Source organism: Alosa alosa, chromosome 14, assembly GCF_017589495.1.
Source record: "Alosa alosa isolate M-15738 ecotype Scorff River chromosome 14, AALO_Geno_1.1, whole genome shotgun sequence".
NCBI lineage: Eukaryota > Metazoa > Chordata > Actinopteri > Clupeiformes > Clupeidae > Alosa > Alosa alosa.
In genome coordinates, this window is record NC_063202.1 from 32,714,619 (window position 1) to 32,736,511 (window position 21,893).

At 39.9% G+C, this 21,893-nt stretch overlaps 1 protein-coding gene across 1 annotated transcript; it reads left to right on the top strand.

Moving 5' to 3' along the window:
- The first annotated feature begins 432 nt into the window (after positions 1-432).
- Positions 433-21,198, top strand: tmed3 (transmembrane p24 trafficking protein 3). Its single transcript, XM_048262189.1, has 3 exons — positions 433-710; positions 12,334-12,579; positions 20,864-21,198. Exons 1-3 carry the CDS (start codon positions 558-560, stop codon positions 21,095-21,097), a joined length of 633 nt encoding a protein of 210 aa, XP_048118146.1. The 5' UTR covers positions 433-557; the 3' UTR covers positions 21,098-21,198.
- The last annotated feature ends 695 nt before the right edge of the window (positions 21,199-21,893 follow it).

Genomic DNA, 21,893 nt, shown 5'->3' on the forward strand with positions numbered 1-21,893 from the left:
TACAAGTCCGAGGCACTAGGACACGGATGCCCAAATCATGTTATGCCCAATCAATGTTAATGAATGTGTGTTGTCCTTATAAATACATAATTTAAAAATGAAATGAAAGTATGATAGCCTATGTCAGGTCAAAGAAGTTTGAGAAGGGCTATAGCCTGTAGTTCGCCTATCATTCTTCATTCATTCTGCACATTGGAATTCAGGCCATGATTGTTGCTGAATTTTCATGTTCTTGAAGTGTGTAGGCCTGTAATAGTCCAAGCAAAGTTTAACACATTTTCAATCAACAAACAAACATTTTTCTTCAAGTGCAGTCCATATACAGTATGTCAAGAGTAAATGAGACACGATATCGAGAAGATGTTGCGCAACCCAGAATTTCGTAGCAAAACGGTGCGAAACTTTTGAGATTGAACATGCCCCCGTCAGTTCCCCCTTAACGCCCTCTGGTAACGTATGGGTAAATGCCACGTCAGGCACATTGATAGTGCTTAAAGTTTGGCGTTTTTTTATTTACAAAAATAAAATAAATTTGCAAGGACCGGATCGCGTAAACCATGAACAGGGGGCATTGTCGGGGGTTGCTGGTGCTGACATTGTTCATCGCTTTCGCTGTCTGCACGGAATTTACTTTTGAATTACCTGATAACGAGAAGCAGTGTTTTTACGAAGATCTCGAGAGCGGAGTGAAATTTGACATAGACTTTCAAGTAAGTAGCTTAGCCTCTTATGCAGTTTTCATCTAGAATGTTGGTAATGTCATGCAAACGTCAGGTAGGCTAGTCTAGGTGATAACATGCCTTTTATTCTAGGCCTAACGTTAACTTACAGGCTACTGGAACGACTTAGATGAGCTTGCCTTGAACAGACCATGCAACTAATTTTAGTATAATAAATAACAATGATATGTTGAATGTTATAACCATGTTGAATGTTTAAAAAAAGTAATGCTGAATGTTCGTGGTGCCCGACTCTCCGGTCATTAGTTGTGTTTCAGGCGGGCGTTTGTCGGGCTCGGCTAGTTGTAAATACAGTGTAGCCTATAGCCATCGTCATAGGTAGTTAGTTTGACAAAATATGGAAGTTGAGTCCTCCAAACCAATTGGGGCACTGTAGCCTATTACAAAAAAGAATATAGACAGAGAATGTCTAATAAGGGGAGAACTTCCACTCTCGGAAAACTTCCGGTTTCTGAACTGGTTGCAGTACCTACTCTGGTTCCACGTGAGGGCGCTCATCCACGAGTGCTGAATGAATGGAGGTCTATGGAGCTGTACATGTACCCCTAAAATCCACTTTTCTCGGGATATATATTTTTTGGCAAGTAATTAGGGCCCGAGCACCGAAGGGCGCAAGGCCCTATTGTTTTTGTAAGGATTATTATTATTATTATTATTATTATTAGGGCCGAGTAACCGAAGGGCTTAAGGCCCTATTGTTTTTTATTAGGCCCGAGTAATGGCCGGGCGCAAGGCCCTATTGTTTTGTAAGGATTATTATTATTATTATTATTATTATCGAGTATTATTATTGTTATTCTACTTTTTTGCTTTCCTGTTTTTGAGGTGGTTAACATGATCGAAAACTCGTCAACACGTCAGGTGTCACACAAAGCAGCTAGGTAAAAAAGCTTGGCCCCGGGACTCGCTAGCGCCCCCTTACGCCCCCTTAGGTGACTGATCCCGTGGTGGGCATATACTTTCAGCTACACCCACCAAATTTGGTAGGTGTCTGTATCTCCCCAAGATGAACGACTTTCGTATGTACAATGCATTAGCCACGCCCAACAGTAAGTGAGGTATTTGGGATTTTGTGCAGACTAATATGTGATGTTGTAATTTGACGAAATGGCGAAATTATTAATTTTAATACCCTTCCACATAAACAATAAATGTGTCATAATTCACCATGCATGGCTTGAAATGTTTTAAATTTCACAGGTCATTGAAGACCATGTTAATGATAATATTCACATGCCCATAATGCATGTTTGGCATAGCGCCACCAACTGGCAACAGAAAGAATGACAATTATACTGATGCCATATGATCAATTTAAACATACTCCTCCTAGACGGTTTGTCAGATTAATTTGAAATTTGGCAAATATTATGCCAAGATGTCGCTGATGTTAAATTGTGAAGGGATTTTTGATAACTTATATATTTGATATGATTTTAATATCTCAGCACATAAACAGGAAATGTGTCATAAATCACAGTGCATTGAATGAATGGTCTGAAACTTCTCAGGTTAATAGATATCATGATTATGATGATATCCAGACACCCAATGAGCCTGCCTGACATAGCGCCACCACCTGGCCAAGCAGGAAATGTGCCAGAAATGGACAATGCCTTAAGTGATTGATCTGAAACTTTATAAAATATCGGATATCATTATTGTGATGATATTCACATTCGTAATTCACAGGCCTAGCATAGCGCCACCATCTGGCCAAGCAGGAAATGTGCCAGAAATGTTCTATGCTTTGAATAAATGTGCTGAATAAATGGGCCCGCCATTGCCGCTTGCGGCTATATTTTGAATATTGTATTCGAAAGGAGAGGCAAATAAAAATACACTTGGTGGAGTATTATATTTATATTTTTATTAAAGTCACTTAATTGTTCTAAAAAGCCTTTCAAACCTGTCAATGACGTCATTCATTAGCACAATGCTAGCGTGTTATGGGCAAAAATGACCCAACTTGTAAGGAATCAAAAGGGCATAAGTATACAAACTACAATCAAATCTCAAGATTTCTCAACGACAATCAGGTGAAAGAGACAAATTTAGCCGTCTAGCTCCATTGACTTCCATTCATTTTGCACTCATGGTGATCGCCCCCAGTGGAATTCTGGTGGAACTGCAACCAAAATTCAGTACAATGGGACTTAAAGGAATTATCCGGAGTAAAATGCACTTTAAATCAATTTACGGATGATTGGGAGTACATACGTTGAGTTGACATCAAAATCATGTCATTCAGATGTGTTTTGAGAAAGTTCGATTTTACCGTTTTTAGTCAAAACTCGTTAGCCTGGAAGTGACCAGGGCATGTCATTTCGCCGCTACAAAACGCTATTTTTATACCTCTTCTACAGTTCCAAACAACATTACACTTACGTGGTAGTGAGTAGAGGGTCCCTAAAGCCAAACCGAAGTATCTCGAGGTCTTTATGTGGTCGGATAGAGAGTCCAGAATGAATTTCATCAAGCCAGTACCTTTCCGGAAATGTTGCTGCTGCAGCTGGCATCTTTAGAGGAAAGTCCTGTAGGAGTCGATTGCCGAGTGTGGAGTAACACGCTCTGGAAATTCACAATTTCGTCGCCATTTTTAAAAAAAAAAAAAAAATAGTCCAGTATTTCTTTCGAAATTTAAATGAAGTTGTATGCAACAGCAAACCCTAGCTTACTAACAGGTTGGAAGTACCTTTCCGGAAATGTTGCTGCTGCAGCTGGCATCTTTAGGGGAAAGTCTGTAGGAGTCGATTGCATCACGTCGTTGCACGACATCACGTCACGTTGACATTTCAAAATTCCAACACCTATGGCTACTGAAAAATGTAAGGTTCATTTAGCAAATGTTATTTTGAAGTGTTTAAAAAAACAGTGGTCCCTAAACTACGGCCCGCCACCTCATTTTGGGTGGCCCCCCAAAACATGTCCGTGTTATATAGCATCTGGCCCGCACGGGAGTACGACATCGTCAAACTATAACCTCCGTAATTTCCCCCATTTATTCTCTATGCCGAGTCTTAACAGTGCACATGTAATACTCTTTTTGTCCACTGGTTGTTTTGGCCCTAGTATATGGACATTTAGTGTGTAAAGTACCAATATTGTCTCAAGTCCCATTCACAGAATAAATGCATGTAGTTACAGGTGTTTTGGGAACACAAAAATAAACATTTACAATGAAAAATTGATTTTAGCGCCCCCTCAGGTGAAACACAACATAGCATTTTACAAGGCATTACTCTGATACTTGAAAGGAACGGAATGGCAATATTTTACTTCACATATTTTAAAAAGAATAAGACATTCCTAACATCTTGAAAATGAAAAGAATGCCAAATATATATCGAATTATGTACTAGAAATTATATTGTAACCATTGACCTCAATAGCCCTTAGCTGGGGATACCCTTTCCATTATTCATTCATTGGTGGCTATGAAGTTCTCAAAGGCCATTTGAATATTAAAAAAAAAAACAGTTATTTACTATTAATTTAAGGAGAATTCCGGCCATTTTAGCCCATAGCCCTGTTGTTTGAGGTCACCGAAAGAATTTGATACAATGTACACCAAATATCGATCTGTCAGCTAAAGCTAACCTATGAAGGCAACAGAAACTGAAAGAGAAACTTCATAGGTTATCTTTAGCTGCTTTGATCAAGATACTTATGGGTTGAAAATGGCTGCAATTCTCCTTTTAGGTAAAATGAGTTTATTGTGAGTGGAAGGGAGAGGAGGCTGGAGAAGTGAGATGATGATGGCTGGAGGAGGGGAGGAGAGGAGATGATGGGGGAAGGTTGTAGATAGGAGAGGTGGAATAAAAGAGGACATGAGGAGAGGAGCATGAAGTCAGAAGAAGAGGGTTGAGACTATATAAATACTATAGATAGATACTTACCTCATCTTTGAGAAAGGGAGCTGGCCATCTTTGTCTAATTTCTCTGACAAGGGGCTCAACCTCCACAACCTCTTGACGACGAAGAGTAAAGGTGTGGACTGCATCAGTTGTTGAATGATGGTGGTATGAGTTGGGTCGTTGAGTTGTTGGATGACGGCCCAGTCCAGCCCTGCACACGCCCGGGCTTGATCCCGCCAACCCGCAATACCACAAAGTGAGCTAGGGTGGTACCAACCCTTTCGTTCGAAAATTCTAAAACAACGATGTTTTTTAATACTTCAAAATAACATTTGATAAATGAACCTTACATTTTTAAGTAGCCATAGGTGTGTAGATTTGAACAACATATGGGGCTTTTAATGCCTGAAATATCCGATTTCGTTTACCACGCTCGGAGTTTAGTGCTGGGCTGGTGGGTGCCTATTTCCAACCTTTCTCACGGCGCATCAACGGTTAGACCGAGAATTCTTGTCGCAAATCAAAATTCCACTGGAGCTCCAAGCGGATTTGTAAACGCAGCCTTACACAGTGGTGAACTGTAACAAAGTACAAATACTTTGTTACTGTATTTAAGTAAATTTTCCACGTATTTGTATTTTACTTCAGTAGCGTGAGCTTGTAGCCATCTGCATTCAGTAGGCTATTTTCACCAGACCCATGGCTACACTGGACATGCAACTGTGTTCTGTGCCCTGAGCATATGCTTGCCTTTCTCTGTCTATTATCTGCAGCATTAGGGCCTTCTCTCCGATGAGATTGCTAGTCTGCAGAGCAGCGAAGTTACTGGCTATGCCCATGCTTCTGTCACATGTCTGATCATTTGCAGCACAAATGAATGGTAGACTATTATAGAACCGCTGGCCGAAAAAAACTAAATATTTTTCAGATTAGGAAATGTTTCTTAATTGTGTGTGATCAAATATAGAGGCATAGCCTACAATTGGGGGGTATGTGAGCGCTCATTCAATGTCTGTGCGCGCAGACCCGGTGGCAGACACAAATTCACGGACGGGCATTACACCTTTCCAGGGGGGGCACTGGAACTTAAATTGATCACGGTAGTTTAAGCTTACACTTGACAAAACATTCCAATATGAAAATGTAGATGCAATTGTTGTAAAATGGTGCAGCTCCTTTAACAGAGCCCCAGCGCAGGGATGGGAGAGAGAAAGCGAGAGGGGATATGTGTGTTAGAACTGAGATGCATGTGGAAAAAGTAGACGTGCTGTTGAGACTGGAGCTAGTTATATTCAAAATAATGCAAAAATAAATCCGCAGATAAAACCAAAATCCTCGTTCACATTTGCTAACAACTTTCAGATAGAGTGTTAGGGAGTTAGCCCCAAAGTTACAGATAACTTCGGCCCTGGAGTGGTAAGCTCCCTGTTCTCTGACTAGGTCAGAAGAAAAAAACTGTAAAGGTTAACGCTATCAAACAAACCCAGAAACTACTAGGCATACTTCTACTAACTACGATATGAGATATAGCCTACCTGCGAGCCGATAAGCTGTATTTGTCATCGGATGACAGGGGTTAGTGCAGAAGTGAAGTAGACTGCGCCACGTAACCTCCTCTCCATTTAGGTGATGGGCTTACCTAATGTTCCTGATTGATTAGCTACGGAATAATACAGATTTTACCAGTTTTATTTGCTACTTGCTAGATTGACAAACGTATAGGCTAGGCCTACATTTAATAAGTGTTCAAAATCAATCTATGGGATTGGGGTTGGTTGGAGCAGCCAAGCTCTTTCAGGGCGGGCACAGATGACTTCCAGGACGGGCCTGGCCCCCCAAAGCCCCCCCATGCCGCCGGGACTGTGTGCGCGTCTGCGCAAGTGAAACTGAATCTTATCAGACACATTTCTCAACAACGTTTCTGTTCACTCTGGACCAGCAGAATTGGCATTCCCTTGCCTTGTCTACCCCGTTAAACTTTAGGCTCTCGTGTTTTGCTGAATGATATTTAACTCAGCAGATCACCCTAGATAAGTAAGGGATAATGCCCGATGAGGTGTCCATTATCAGAAATAGACGCCGTGGAGGCGTGAACGGTTGCTACCGCGAAGTCCATTTATTTCTGATAATGGAAGCATCGAAGGGCATTATCCCGTTTATACCATGGTCATTTACGAAACAAATAAATATGAAATCAATTATTAATACTAAATGAGTTTTAGAGCTAAAATCGTTAGTTTTATTCAGCTGTCTACAGTTGATTCCATTGTTGCAAAGCCTGCCTCCAGGCTCAACCGTCATCCTAATATCGTTGTTATAGTTACCAATAAGCATTGATATGGAACGGCGATTAAACTGTTTTTACCAGATCTACTTCATAGGTGTAGTATATCACTTTTTAAACGACACCCTTTTCAACCTAGACCATGGTATAACCAGAATTACAGTCTCCAGAATTTTAAGTCAGAATGTAAACTGGGCCACGGATGGTAAGCACAAAAACATTAGCTTAAAACTATCTAGCCTAGTATAAAACTATCTAGCCTAGTATAACCATGCTAAAGGGCGGTGGTAGTGTAGTGGTTAAGGAGCTGGGCTAGCGTGCAGTAGCCTGAAAGTTGTCGGTTCAATTCCTGGCTTCCACCGTTGTGCCCTTGAGCAAGGCACTTAACCCCAAGTTGCTCCGGGGACAATGTGATCCCTTGTAATATAGCTGACATATGTAAGTCACTTTGGTCAAGAAGTGTCTGCTAAATGTAATGTAATGTAATAACCTAAAACTAGCTTAATTAAAGGAGAAGTTCGGTGTGATATTGACCTAAAGTGTGTTGAAACATGATACCGAGTGTGAACTTTTGTCTCATAGCTCTTCTCGGCTTGTCCCCTGCACTCTGAAATCTGGCGCTAGTTAGCTGATGTTACCAACAGGTTTTCAATGGGGGTGCCTCGGGTATCGGGCTAGCCATGCAAATAAAATCACTGTTTTCTCAAAGTAGGCTCAAAGTAGCTCCACACTTCATTGGTAGACTTCCGAGGGCCCTGACATTTAAAACGAGATATTGAGAACTTTGAAAAAGCACTGGTAGTTTATTTACAAGACGATTTATACAGACAGTACCTTCAGGAAGTTTACCTGTTCGCCGCCATCTTCAATTTAGTCACGATAAGGCGAGCGACGAGTACGAATGACCAGGTATGAAAAGGGATCTCATTACAGAAACTTCCTAACTCTGAAATCCTATCTTATCTCAGTTTAGGATGGCATTTAGGATTTTTGGTATTACAGAAGCATGTTTCCTAACTGTATTTAGGAAAAAGGCCTATCTTAACTTAAGATAGGAATTTGGCCATTACAGAACCATCCTAACTCAAGAATTTCCTAACTTAGGAATCCTAACTTAGGATGGCACATACCCTGTCCTAAATGCAAAATAACTGCCAAAACTGACTGCAACAGTCTTGTGAGAGTGGTTGCCTAGCCTCTGACAAGATGATGGACATGGCTGTTAGGGACACCATAAAGCATATTTCACTAAATAAGTTAATTAAGTGAAAACTTAAAAATGTAGCCTATAAGCTATGTGTTTTAAAACATTTATAATATTTATAACAATTAAATATTAATAATTATAACAGAATATTAGACTATTACTGGTATGTATTATTATAAATATGTTTTTTGTTTTTCCATTTTTTTATCCTGTTCATCCAATGAATCAATATTGACACACTCTCTTTCTTCCTACATAGGCCTAACCTAGACCTATTTCTCTCTGATATTATGGTTTGTCCATCTTGAGCAAACAACTGTCTTTAGAACACCATCTTTGCAACCTGACATTCTAATAGATACATTCTCATAGATACAGGCAGTCTTGTATACATTCTAATCATAGAAACAGGCATGACAGGACGATTGCCGATTTAAAAATCTAACTGACAGTTATGGTTAGGATTTCTTAAGTTAAGATAAGATAGGACACAGCCATTAGTTAAGGAACTGCTTCTGTAATAGGAAGATTAGATAAGATAAGATAAGAAGGATTTTTCCTATCTTTGAAACTTAAGTTAAGATAGGACAAGCAGTTAGGATATTTTTCTGTAATGAGGCCCCAGATTCCAAAAATAATTCCGTGGAAATGCATGGAATCTCCCGAGGGACCCCCATTGAATACCTGTTTGTAGCATCGGCTAACTAGCGCCAGATTTTAAAAAAAAATTGTCCGTCTTGAGCGACCAGAGCGTCATGGTTCGTGTAGGGTCAATTCATACTGACAAACATTTAAAAAACACACACACACACACACACACACACACACACACACACATATATATATATATATATATATATATATATATATATAAATGATATATTAATATATAAATTGCACCTGACTACAAGTTGCAGGACCAGCCAAACTATGAAAAAAGTGTGACTTTTAGTCCGGAAAATAGGGTATATAAAATCTACAGCATTTCATCCCTAAGTAACATGCAAATAAAACCGTGTAGGCCTATCCATATCAAAGTTTTCCCCCTATTTTAAAAAAAGTATGTGTGAACTGTATGAATAAAAAAAAAACGGTTCATGTAAAATATTTTATTTATTTAAAACTTAAAGCAAATGTATAATCCTCTTTTAGAAAGGGACTTTGTATCTTAAAAAAAAAAAAGTCAGTTTCATCTTACTGATAATATATATATATGTCCATGACATGGTGGACATAATAATGCTTTGTCCTTTGAATATTCTATAATCATCTGAAAATAGGTGTGTGAGCTCAGCTAATATGTTTCTACAACTTGAGTGTCTGGCATTTGTGATAATACATAAAAATAATTGAAAATTAAGACCAAAATGTTTGGCAATTGTGATGGCTGAATTACACTCTCCGGTGATATTCATCGGGCAGGGTTTCCGACAAAATTAAATCTCTCCGGTCAAATTGTCCGATTGAAATTGTCTAATAATCCCGTCCCCCTAACGCAATCTGAATTTGAGAATAAGCCTTAAAATGCAAGCCTATATTAAAGCAATACGTCCTTTGGCTATGTTTTTAAATGTACAGGCTCTACCTTTTGAAAGCTATTAAACAACACGCATAGCCTATATGCTGCATTTCAAATACTGTAGGAAACATTTCAAATAGGAAGCGCGCGCTTAAAACGTCCATGTTAAACAACGAACAAATGAGGCGGTTCAAACATGGCCAGGCCCAGGCAGACTAGCCTTAAAAGTTTTTTTAGAGGCCAGACGCGATGATGATAAATTGGTAACGTCTGAAGCCTCAGATGTCCGGTCAACTCCACCACCACCAGATAAAAAGCATAAGTGTCGGGCGTAGGGGAGCGCGGGGCACAAAGTAACACTTTTTGGTTATGGCTAAATAATTCTAAAATCATTTGAGTTTCACTAGTTATACTTATTAACAAGCAACATACATATCTCTGTTACACATATGCACTGGAAGTTTGTTTGTAGGAGCTACTGTTCTTTTACAATTCCACCGAGAGTGGCGATAGGTGAAATGTTACAACCTGTGATATGCGGGGTTAGTTGTAACACTCATTCAAAAGGCTGTTTTTAATTAAATGAATTCAATAAATGTATCTGAATGTGTATGATAGAATAGGATCTGACTATTAATGATACATAAGTCATGAACTAACTACAGACGTGTGTCGAAAATTGACTTTATTTTCTATACGGAGAAATAACATGAGAAATAGGCTATGCGCCAATGGAAGCAAAGAGTCTAACCAAGGTCAATCCTGCCAAGAAAAGCCCTCAAACCTGAAAACACATGAGGCAAAATGCAAAACATCACAAAAACTAACTAAACTAGCACTAATACGCGCACATTTTTGTATTGCAACATCATTGTACAGTATGAGTGGCTTAGTTGTAACAGCGCGTTACAACTAACCCCGCTGGGTCACGTTTGTTATAATATAAGCTCCTGCTATGAGTTGGCTACATATTTCAAAACGGTGTTCATTTTTAGCCTACAAGGCGGTTATTAAGATGATACAAGATTGGAGTCAGTGAGCTGCACCCACAACTCCGTAATGGAAAGACAAGTAGCCTACCACCTAGACATTTACGTTGATGTCTTCAAAAGGCGTTTTGCTGCAGATCTACGTGGAAACACGTCCATACTGACTGAAAATTTGTGGAACACCGTCTCATAGTAATGTGATTAACTAACCAATAGCAACTAGGGAAACTAGGGAAAAAGTCCGCGTTACTTTGTGCCCCGCGCTCCCCTATCTGTCGGAATCATGACGTTGGAAGTGGAGTTGCGGGGTTGTGGCCGCTCCAAGACACTGTCATTCTCCGTGTACACTGGACCTGCAACTGTGTTCTGTACCCAAAGCATACAGTAGGCCTATGCTTTCTCTGTCTATGATCTGCACGGTTAGGGCCTCCTCGACGAGGAGATTGCTGGTCCGCGAATAATTTCCGGCACAAATAAACGGTATCATTGAACCGCGGACCGAAAGAAAAATAAACAAAACATTTCCCAGAATAGGAAATATTTCTTAATTTAGTGTTATCAAATAAAGAGGCCTTAGGGGGTAGTGGTGTGAGCGCTCATTCTTGTGTGTGCGCATCTGTGCAAGTTAAACAGTGGAACCACTGGAGATAACGTGGGTAGCAGCAACAAACAACGTAGCCTTTTTAAAACAATGAACGAAGCGGACTCTTGCTGTCCATGAAAACATAGATACTGGCTAGATCTTGTTAGGCATGTTTACGTAAGTTAGGCTAATGAACATGTTGCATTCTATTCAGCTTGATTATGTCATTCTTTAAGCTACATAGCCTGTCTCCAGTTTTCCTCAACTTGACTAGGTAATTAAGAAGCGATAATAGGATATTTGACCGGCATATCATCAAAATGTCCGGAAAACGAAACCTCTGCCGGTCACTTTGACCGGCACCATTTTTCCTAGCGGAAACTCTGTCACCGGGGTGCACCAGGTCAGGTTCAACTGCACTACACTCTGGGAGCGCACTACTGTGGCTGCCTGGTAGCTCTAGCTGTTGGCTATAGCAACTCAAGCAAGGTAGAGTCGAACCTGTTTATTTTTCCCGTACCAACAGTACTCGGTGACCTCGAGAAACAGAGATCCATGTAAAAAAAGTTGCCAGAATTCTCCTTTAACTGTAGCCTACATTACACACATATTCATTTTCAGCAAATCAAACAGCTCCAGAACACCAGACCAATCAGCACCAACTACATTCTTAAAAGTAACTTCATGCAAATATGTCCAAATTATGTCCAAAATTTGTTTTTATTGGCTGTCACATAAAGGTTGCACATTTAATGTGGAAATATAGAAAATACATATTTTGTAAGACAAACTTTTCACAGCACAGCAACTTGTTAGGGAAGGCACTGCCTGCGATTGACCCCTGATGACACCATTTCTGGCCCAGTGACATTTTTGTATAGTTAATTCATAATCTGTGATACTGCTGTTCACACAGCAGTGTATGCCTCAAAGCATGTATACTAATATATATATATATATATATATATATATATTATATTAGTGTATGTGTGCGCATGTATATTAATGTATATTATTGTTGTCAATTCAAGGCTATTCATCATAAGTGAAGAAGAGAGCATTTTCAGAGGAGTTAAGATAGATTCATGAACATCACAATTTCAACTGTTTGTTATACTGAGTAATCACTGCCCCTTATTGTTCTTCTTAAACAGGTGATTGCTGGGGGGAACTATGATGTTGATTGTTTTGTGACCGATCCCATGAACAATGTCCTATACCAGGAAAGAAAGAAACAGTACGATAGTTTCTCACACACCACCACTTCAAAAGGTGTCTACAAAGTGTGCTTCAGCAATGAGTTCTCCACCTTCTCCCATAAAATAGTTTACCTGGACTTCCGGGCAGGAGAAGAACGTCCTTTATTGCCTGACATGAACAGGGCAACAGCTCTTACTCAGGTGAGTTTGAACCCTATCAGGTGAGACATAGCTCCTGTTTTTAAAAGTGCCAAGACAATGAAGCAAACAGTAAAAGAAGTTGAGTTATTTTGCTTCTGATATCCTGGCAACGTAATTCTGTGTTGCTTTCCTGCTAGGCCATCCGGAAAAAAAGTTTATAGCCGATACCTTGATACTTGCTACAGCAAGTAAAGTCACTTGCGGCAGGTAGACAGCTAAAGTATAAGATCAATGACAAAGTGTATAATTAATATATATATATATATATATATAAATTACATACAAACATACACGCACACATATACATATATATATACCTATATATATATATAAATATATATACACATACATACATACATACATACATGTATAAGAGACACAGAAAACGACAAGTAAGACAGCAACGTAACAAAAAAAGGGGGGGGGGCATCTCCACTGTGTGTGTGTGTGTGTGCGTGCGTGCGTGTATCCATCTACAGTATGCACCTATTAGAAAGTTTGGTTATTCTCCTAACTATATGCTCTGGATACAATGTATTCCATATTTAAATACTTCTTATGTGTCTTGAACCATTTCACCAAGTCAAATTACTTGTCTTTTCTTTTTTGTGTGGAAAAGAAAAAATCTTTGCAATAAAATGATTCTGGTTAATGTTGAATTTTGCTCTTGACCAATATGTTTGTTCTGTCTGAAAATGACACTGCCACATGCCTAAAGGTTGTAATACAATGTGGTACTGTAGAAACACAGAACACAGATTGAGGTCTGGACTCTGGCTGGATCACTCTAAAATGTTGATATTCTTTCACCATTTATTTCCCACTTGGAAATGGCTGGATGTTTCAGATCATTGTCTTGCTTAACCCTCAGAACTCTAGCGGCACGCACCCTTGGAAAATGACTAAATGACAAAAATATAATAGCGGGGTAAAAAAAAAAAAATGTTTTGTAACCAGGAAGTAAACTGAAATGACCATAGGACGTTTGTATGGAAGTAATTTCCTGTCCAGGGATGGGTAGATTAACTACATCAGCAACAACGCCATATATACATAGATCGTAATCCACCCATTGACTTGACAACATGACTTTGAGGAGGGATATCTCTCTGACTATAATAGTTGTAGTAAAAATGTATTGTATTTATTTCAGAATATGTGTGTGTATGATTTCAAATAGTAAAAAAGGTTTTGATCTATATATTTGTTTTCTTTGCCAATCATTACCAAAATAAAATAAGTAAATGTTTGTGTATATAGTTGGTTAAAATCAAATGACAATACTTTAATCATATTGCCTAGGTTGTGCTAAAAAAAAGGATATAAGATAGTATTGCACTTTCCTGAGACCTCTATAAAGTCTTTAAAACATAGTAATGCAAAAACCTGCAAAAAATGGCTGGAGTTAAGGAGATAACGGCTAATATACTGATACGGCTTTATGTTTTTCCCCATTACAGTGTCACAAGGTGGCATATTTCCCAACATTACCTTATCAGTGAGGCTACATTGTTAAATAAGGAAAACTCACTTATATAATTTATATAATAATGACCCACTTTGGATATCGGAGCTTACCGACTGTGCATCTTCAGTTTTAACTTGGCATGAAGGGATGTATTTTGCACCCTGGCGCATTGCATAAAACTCGTTTTCCACCCGGCGCAAAGTTTAACTGGTATTTTGCACATTTATTTTTTAAACCATGCGCCCAGGGGTGTGGCAATTAACAACTTAGGGAGTGACCTGGCGCATTGTCTAAAAATCGCTATTTTACACCTGGTCAGAAGTCTATGGCGAGTTGTTTATAATTGTCAACAGTCATATTGCGGGTGCACAACGCACCATCCTTCTATCATCTATGAGCGCACACCAGCGCACGTCCATGCAAAACATTACAAATTGCACAATTACGATGGGAAACATAATTAGAATAAAGATATTACGAAATACTGTACATCTCATGATGAGTAGTTATTCACCATCATTTGCAAATTGGTAATGCTGGTTAAAAGTGATTAGGAGAGAGGCGAGAGACACGTATGGAGCACGATTGAAGACGCACCGTCACGAGATATAAGCAACTCCTCTGCAGGATAAATGTTGTTTTATTAAGTCATTTGAACAATATTAGGGTAAGTGTTGCTTTTTCCAGCCTATGTTTTCGATATCCATTGTCAGTCAATCCATTGTCAGTCAATAGTGAAAGTAACTTAGGCTACTGCATATAACTGTCTTGTCGTTGACTGACACACCATGGTGAAGTTAGTTTCACTTTGCCAATGAGTTCAAATAATAGACGAGTGCAAATGCATGAAGGCTATGCTAGGTTTTAGTAAAGCATGGTTTAGTGGAATGACTATTCCATACGGTCTTGCAAGCAGCCTCCTTCAAATGCGCCGTTGACTGTCAAAATACCGATGCATTCTTTGACATCGCGCCATAAAGGGAATGACAGAGGTCATCCTCATTGGTTTAAATGATGTTACGCCCCAAACACACCCTCCTAAACGCGCATTCCGTCTGTGATTTTCTGGAACAGTTTGTTATGTTTTTATGGCCTAGGTTTGCCCAGGTTGTTTTTGTTGCCGTTTTTGGAGCCTGGGCTGTCCACAGAGATTGCGCTTTTTTTTTTACAGTGTCAGGACACAGACAGCTAGAGGTTGGTTAGGTGATGTTTGCAGTAAGTGACATAAAATGTGTGGCATCGCTTAGAGCACCTTTAAATTAGTCCAATTTCCAAACCGGCTGAATTTTTGGAAAAGCTTATAAGTTTATACTTTATCATGGCCAGCAGTAGAGATATGATGGTAGAGATAGTACAATAAAAACGCCACATTTGAGGTGTGATTGGCTGCATGCGAGTGAACATTCCTTGAGTAATATTAATGGTATCAAGATAATTGCCCAATCAGCAACGAAATGATGGGATGTGACACTATTTTCAAGATCGAAAGTGGCTGTGGTAAACAGTAGTAGCAATGCCTGCAAACATCAAAAATTGTAGTTGGAAGAATGTGTAAATTAATTTACAGCAAAGGTAGGCCTACATACATCGTTATATTCTGCCCCTTACATCTTCACTCCGACACTGAATATTTTGTTTGCCCAATAATAAACATTTTGGTAACACTTTATAATAACTACACACAATTCATAATTTACTGTATTAAGCCTTTGTTACTTATTAGTTAATGGTTTGTTCATCATTAGTAATTTATTGCTCATACATAATTTATCATCAGTAAAGCATTCGTTCACACAGTTGTAAATGCTTTGTTCATAGTGAATAAGCCTATCCAAAAAATATGTTTGTATGTACATGATTCATACTTAATAAATTATGAAACAACCACATATAAATGAAATCATTTTCCCATTATAAACCAGTTGCAAATTATTACAAAATGCTTTGTTCATCATTTGTAAAGCATTGCTCCTATGTTAATTCTCATAAATAAAGTATTTGTACAGTTCAATTATTTGCTCATAGTAAGTCAGTAGTGTTTCGGCATCCATGTTGGCAACCTCGAGTCGGGGGGCGGATACACAGCTCTACAGTAATTTTAAAGTGATTGCAGTACCAGTTTTGGCCACAATCTTACATATGGTTCCTTTAAAAAAATGATGCAATAATATTTTGATGAAGTAATATTTCCATTATTTATCAATTGTTACATACACATGCACTAATGATTAGTTAGGGTGAGGATACATATTTTTTAAACCACTTCCTAATACTATAACTCATGATTAACTCAGGAGTTACAAGTGGTTAGTTAATGATATTTTGTGAGTTTATGTAAAGTGAGGACTTTCTATGCCTTGCAACACATTTTCAAATGAGTTGTAAAGATTACTTTCATTCATTTAGCAGACAAGTGACGTACACATGTCAATTAAATTAAAGGCAATTGACACAACAGTGAAAACTCGGGAATTAAACCGCCAACTTTTCAGGCTACTGCATGCTAGTTCAGCTCCTTATCCACTACACTACCTTGACCCAGAAGAAAACACCTACAACCATGCAAGAGTTTCTGTTTACTTCTACTACACACTGTTAAGCATTTATTAAACAGCTGTAAACTATTATTAAATGCCGTATTCTTCATTTGTAAAGCATTATTCCCACATTAATTCTCATCTGTAAATCATGTTTACACACAGTTGAAATGGTTTGCTCATAGTAAACACGCATATCTATATTATATTTTTGAACTGACTGTGGTAATGTCACTGGGCAGATGTACTGTAGTCAGAGACTTTCTAATGAGGAGACACAGCATTAAAAAAATCCTCCATAGAAATGCATGGGGCTAGTTTGTAACGCCGTTGGCTACACATATCCCACCCCCTCCTCGGCAAAATGTCGACATGTGAATACATTGAGCCAATCATGTGGTGTGATGTGAATACATTGAGCCAATCATATGGTGTGTTGTGAAGACATCTTCCTAATCATGTGTTGTGAACTCGCTGCTGGAGCAAGACTGGTGTCGTGAAGCCTTGTGCACGCGCATTTCTGCTGAATAGGATGCCCGATGAGTGCCCAAAAAGCGTTGCTATATGGCCGTCGAGTGGAGGGACTTGCCTAAAAGGACTTTGCTGTAGTGGATAAGGAGCATGGTTACCATGCAGTAACCCATCAAGTTGGGGGTTCAAGCCCTGGCATCCACCAATGTGGCCTTGCCCTTTAATTTCATTGACATGTATTAGCCGCTTTGGATAAATGAATAATGCAAATGTAAACTTTATAACTCATTTGTAAATTGTTAATCATGAATTATAGTATTAGGAAATGGTTTATAAAATGTGTATCCTCACCCTAATTATTGGTGCATGTTTATGTAACAACTGTTAAAGGGGAACTTGGCAACTATTTCAACGTAATAAACCCGTTTAGAAATCATTTGGATGGTTAAATGACCTGTTCCAGTGAAAATGGTGACTTCCCCCGCTGCGCCTAGCGTCCTCAGACGGACCAACCAACCTTGCAACATTGAGACTACCGTCCCGGAAAGAGAAGTGAGAAACAAGAAACTAGTTTTAAATCATGTTTCTTACCTTGTAATAGTTCTGCCAAACTTATGCTAACCGTTCGCTAGCTTGTAAACAAATCCATGTGCTTTATCGTTACCATTTCCCACAGTTTGAAATAGCATAATGCACAATTTCTCCAGCAGAGGGGGAAATCCTACCAAGTTTCCCTTTAAATAATGGAAATATTACTTCATCAACAAAATATTATTGCATCATTTATTATTATTATTAAGTATTAACAATAATTTATAAACATATTTTAGATATAGGCTTATTCAGTCCCGGCGTCATGGGGGGCTTTGGGGGGCCAGGCCCGCCCTGGAAGTCATCTGTGCCTGCCCTGGACGAGCTTGGCTACACCAGCCAACCCCAATCCCATAGATTGATTTTGAACACGTATTAAATGTAGGCCTATATTATACATTTGTCAATCTAGCAAGTAGCAAAATAAACTTGTAAAATCTGTATTATTCCGTTGCTAATCAATAAGGAACATTTGGTAAGTCCATCACCTAAATGGAGAGGAGGTTACGTGGCGCAGTCTACTTCACTTCTGCACTAACCCCTGTCATCCGATGACAAATATGGCTTATCGGCTCGCAGGTAGACTATATATCGTTAGTAGAAGTAGGCCAAAGTCAAAGTCAAAGTCAGCTTTATTGTCAATTTCTTCACATGTTCCAGATATACAAAGAGATCGAAATCACGTTTCTCACTATCCCACGGTGAAGACAAGACATATTTTACCAATTTAGGTCCACAGACAAACATAACATTCAAGTAAACAAAAAAGTAAGTAAATAAGTAAATAAGAGGGCACATATAATAATGAAAAAATAAGAGCAGCAAAATTTGGTTGAAATTGTGCATAGACAGTCAATAAAATACTAGTGCAAAGTCAGGCCAATAAAAGGCTTGGGTAGTTCTGTTTGACCTAAGTAAGAAAGAAAGTGGCATAGTGGTGCAAGTTATGTAAGAGCAGCAGAAGTGTTCAAGCAAGTGGAGTAGTGCAGGCGGCCATTTTGGGTCCAATGTCCAGGATGTTATGTAGCTGAGGGTGGAGGGGGGAGAGGAGGGAGAGAGTTCAGCATCCTTACAGCTTGGTGTATGAAGCTGTTGGTGAGTCTGGTAGTCTTGGGAGTGCAGGCTTCTGTACCTCTTCCCAGAGGGCAGTAGATCAAACAGATTGTGGCGGGGTGACTTGCATCACTCACAATTTTGGTCGCCTTGGCGGGGGTGAGGTGGGTGGTGTAAATGTCCTTCAGGGAGGGGAGTGAAGCACCAATAATCCTTCCAGCTGTGTTCACTATGCGCTGCAGGGCTTTCCTGTTGTATTCAGTGCAGCTTCCGCCCCACACAGCGATACAGCTGGAGAGGATGCTCTCAATGGTGCCTCGGTAGAATGTGGTCATGATGGCTGGTGGAGCACTTGCTCGCCTGAGTTTCCGCAGGAAGAGCTGAGCTCTCTTCGCCAGTGATGCAGTGTTGGTGGTCCAGGAGAGGTCTTCACTGATGTGCACCCCAGGAATTTGGTGCTGCTCGCTCTCTCCACCACAGCACCGTCGATGGTCAGTGGCAGGTGTTGGGTGTGACCTCTCCGGAAGTCAACAACAATCTCTTTGGTCTTGGTGACGTTCAGCAGGAGGTTGTTGTCCCTGCACCCGCGTGGTCAGATGGTCGACCTCCAACCTGTATTGAGTCTAATTAAGCCCTTGGTGATGAGACCCACCAGAGTTGTGTCGTCAGCAAATTTCACTATGTGATTGTTGCTGTAGGTTGCAGTGCAGTCATCGTCGCCAGCAGGGTGAAGAGCAGCCGGACTGAGCACGCAGCCTTGGGGGCCCCTGTGCTCAGTGTGATGCTGCTTGAGGTATTGTTGCCAACACATTACTACTTGGGGCCTCTGACAGAGGAAGTCCAGTAGCCAGTTGCAGAGGTAGGTACTGAGTCCCAGTTTGTCAAGTTTGCAGATGAGTTGTTGTGGTATTATGGTGTTGAATGCAGAACTGAAGTCTATAAACAGCAATCTCACATATGAGTCTTTTTTCCAGGTGGGTGAGGGCTGGGTGGAGGGCAGAGCAGATTGCATCCTCTGTAGACCGCTTGGCTCGGTATGCAAACTGGAAGGGGTCCAGGGTGGGGGGGAGAATGGCTTTGATATGTGACATGACAAGCCGCTCAAAGCACTTCATGATGATGGGTTCATTGAAGCAGGATGGAGCAGTTTTCTTCGGCACAGGTATGATGGTGGCAGCTTTGAAACATGATGGGACGATGGCTTGCTTCAGGGAAGTGTTAAAGATGTCTGAAGACATCCTTAAGCTCCCCTGCGCAGTCCTTCAGCGCACGACCTGGGATGTTGTCTAGGCCTAGTAGTTTCTGGGTTTGTTTGATAGCGTTAACCTTTACTGTTTTTTCTTCTGACCTAGTCGGAGAACAGGGAGCTTGTTACCACTCCAGGGCCGGGTTATCCGTGAATCTCGGGGCTAACTCCCCTAACACTCTATCTGAAAGTGGTTAGCAAATGAACAAGGATTTTGGTTTTATCTGCGGATTTATTTTTGCATTATTTTGAATATGACTAGCTCCAGTCTCAACAGCACGTCTACTTTTCCCACATGCATCTCAGTTCTAACACACATATCCCCTCTCGCTTTCTCTCTCTCCATCCCTGCGCACGGGGTTCTCTTAAAGGAGCTGCACCATTTTACAACAATTGCATCTACATTTTCATATTAGAATGTTTTGTCAAGTGTAAGCTTAAACTACCGTGATCAATTTAAGTTCCCGTGCCCCCCCTGGAAAGGTGTAATGCCCGTCCGTGAATTTGTGTCTGCCGCCGGGTCTGGGCTTATTTACTATGAACAAATAATTTATAACTGTACAAATACTTTATTGTAGTCTATTGTCAGTTTGTAAAGTTTAGGTGAAGTAGGAAGTCACGGTGGGAATCCCTAAATCAATGTGATTGAAACAATTGGTCCAGCTTAACCAAAGTTAACGCTATGTCGACGCGGCGCCCGTCACCTTGCTAATGTTGGAAAGGTTTCCCAATTGTGAGTGTCCAGACTATTCACAAAGTGAATTAGTTTGGTTTTAACCAGGCTACACCTGTGCAGCCCTCACAGCACATCAGTGTGCCAAGGCACAGTTTAGGAAGCACTGCATTAGAGGATCATCTTGTCAAACAGTATAGTTAAAAAGTGATTAGACTAATCTATGTGTGTGTGTGTGTTTTCAGATGGAATCTGCATGTCTGTCTATCCATGAGATCTTGAAAGTGGTCACAGACTCCCAAACATGGTACCGTCTCCGTGAAGCTCAGGACCGGATAAGGGCTGAGGATCTTCATGAACGCGTATCCTATTGGTCCATCGGGGAGACAGTTTTTTTGTTTGCGGTCAGCATTGGTCAGGTGTTGATGCTCAGAAGCTTCTTCACTGAGAAACGGATCAATGTGAACACCAGCACATAAATATAATATCACCACAGATAAACATTCAACAACCAGATGTTAATTCATATTTGTGTAAACATTAAGCCAAATATTGCAAGATTAAAGATTTTTTTCCTAAATGTGCAGCCTGTGTTTTCTCTTGTAGTGCAGTATTATGGATTATGATTGTGGATTGGATGGATTGTGATCTATGCAGTGATTGTTAAATAATTGGGGGCCAAGCAGCGAAGCTGCGAGGCAACCCATAGTGATTCTGTGTTATTATTATTATTATTATTATAACAAAACGCTCATTATGGTTCAATGGCTCATGCCATTGAACCATACAGTAAAAAGTTGGGAAATTTGGCACATTGATTCGGTATAGTCATATGATTAATTTAACTAAGTTTCATGTCAAGTGCTCTAGCGCCCCCAATGTGTCAGATTTTGCATTACATCTATGCGCTTAAAGTTTCAACCATACAAATTGAGGTATACTTGGAATCCTTGGATGAGGCCGAACTCAACGCACCCCATGACGTCAATTTCCGCCACGTTGGATCTTCCGCCATATTGGATTTAATTAAAAACACTTAAAAGGAATCAAAGGTCATAAAGTTTGTCCAATTTTGACGAAACTTGTCGCAGATGATCGTCAGACCATGACTCACAAACGCATTGCTTTTTGGAGCCATATTCAAAACCTGTCGCCTGTCATGACCAATCAAGTTTAGGCAAAAGCCAAACAGGAAGTGAAGAAATATTTCAGTAAAGCTTTAACGTATCAAAACCAAACTCAGTACATGGGCTCAGGACCCAATAAGGAGGAGGC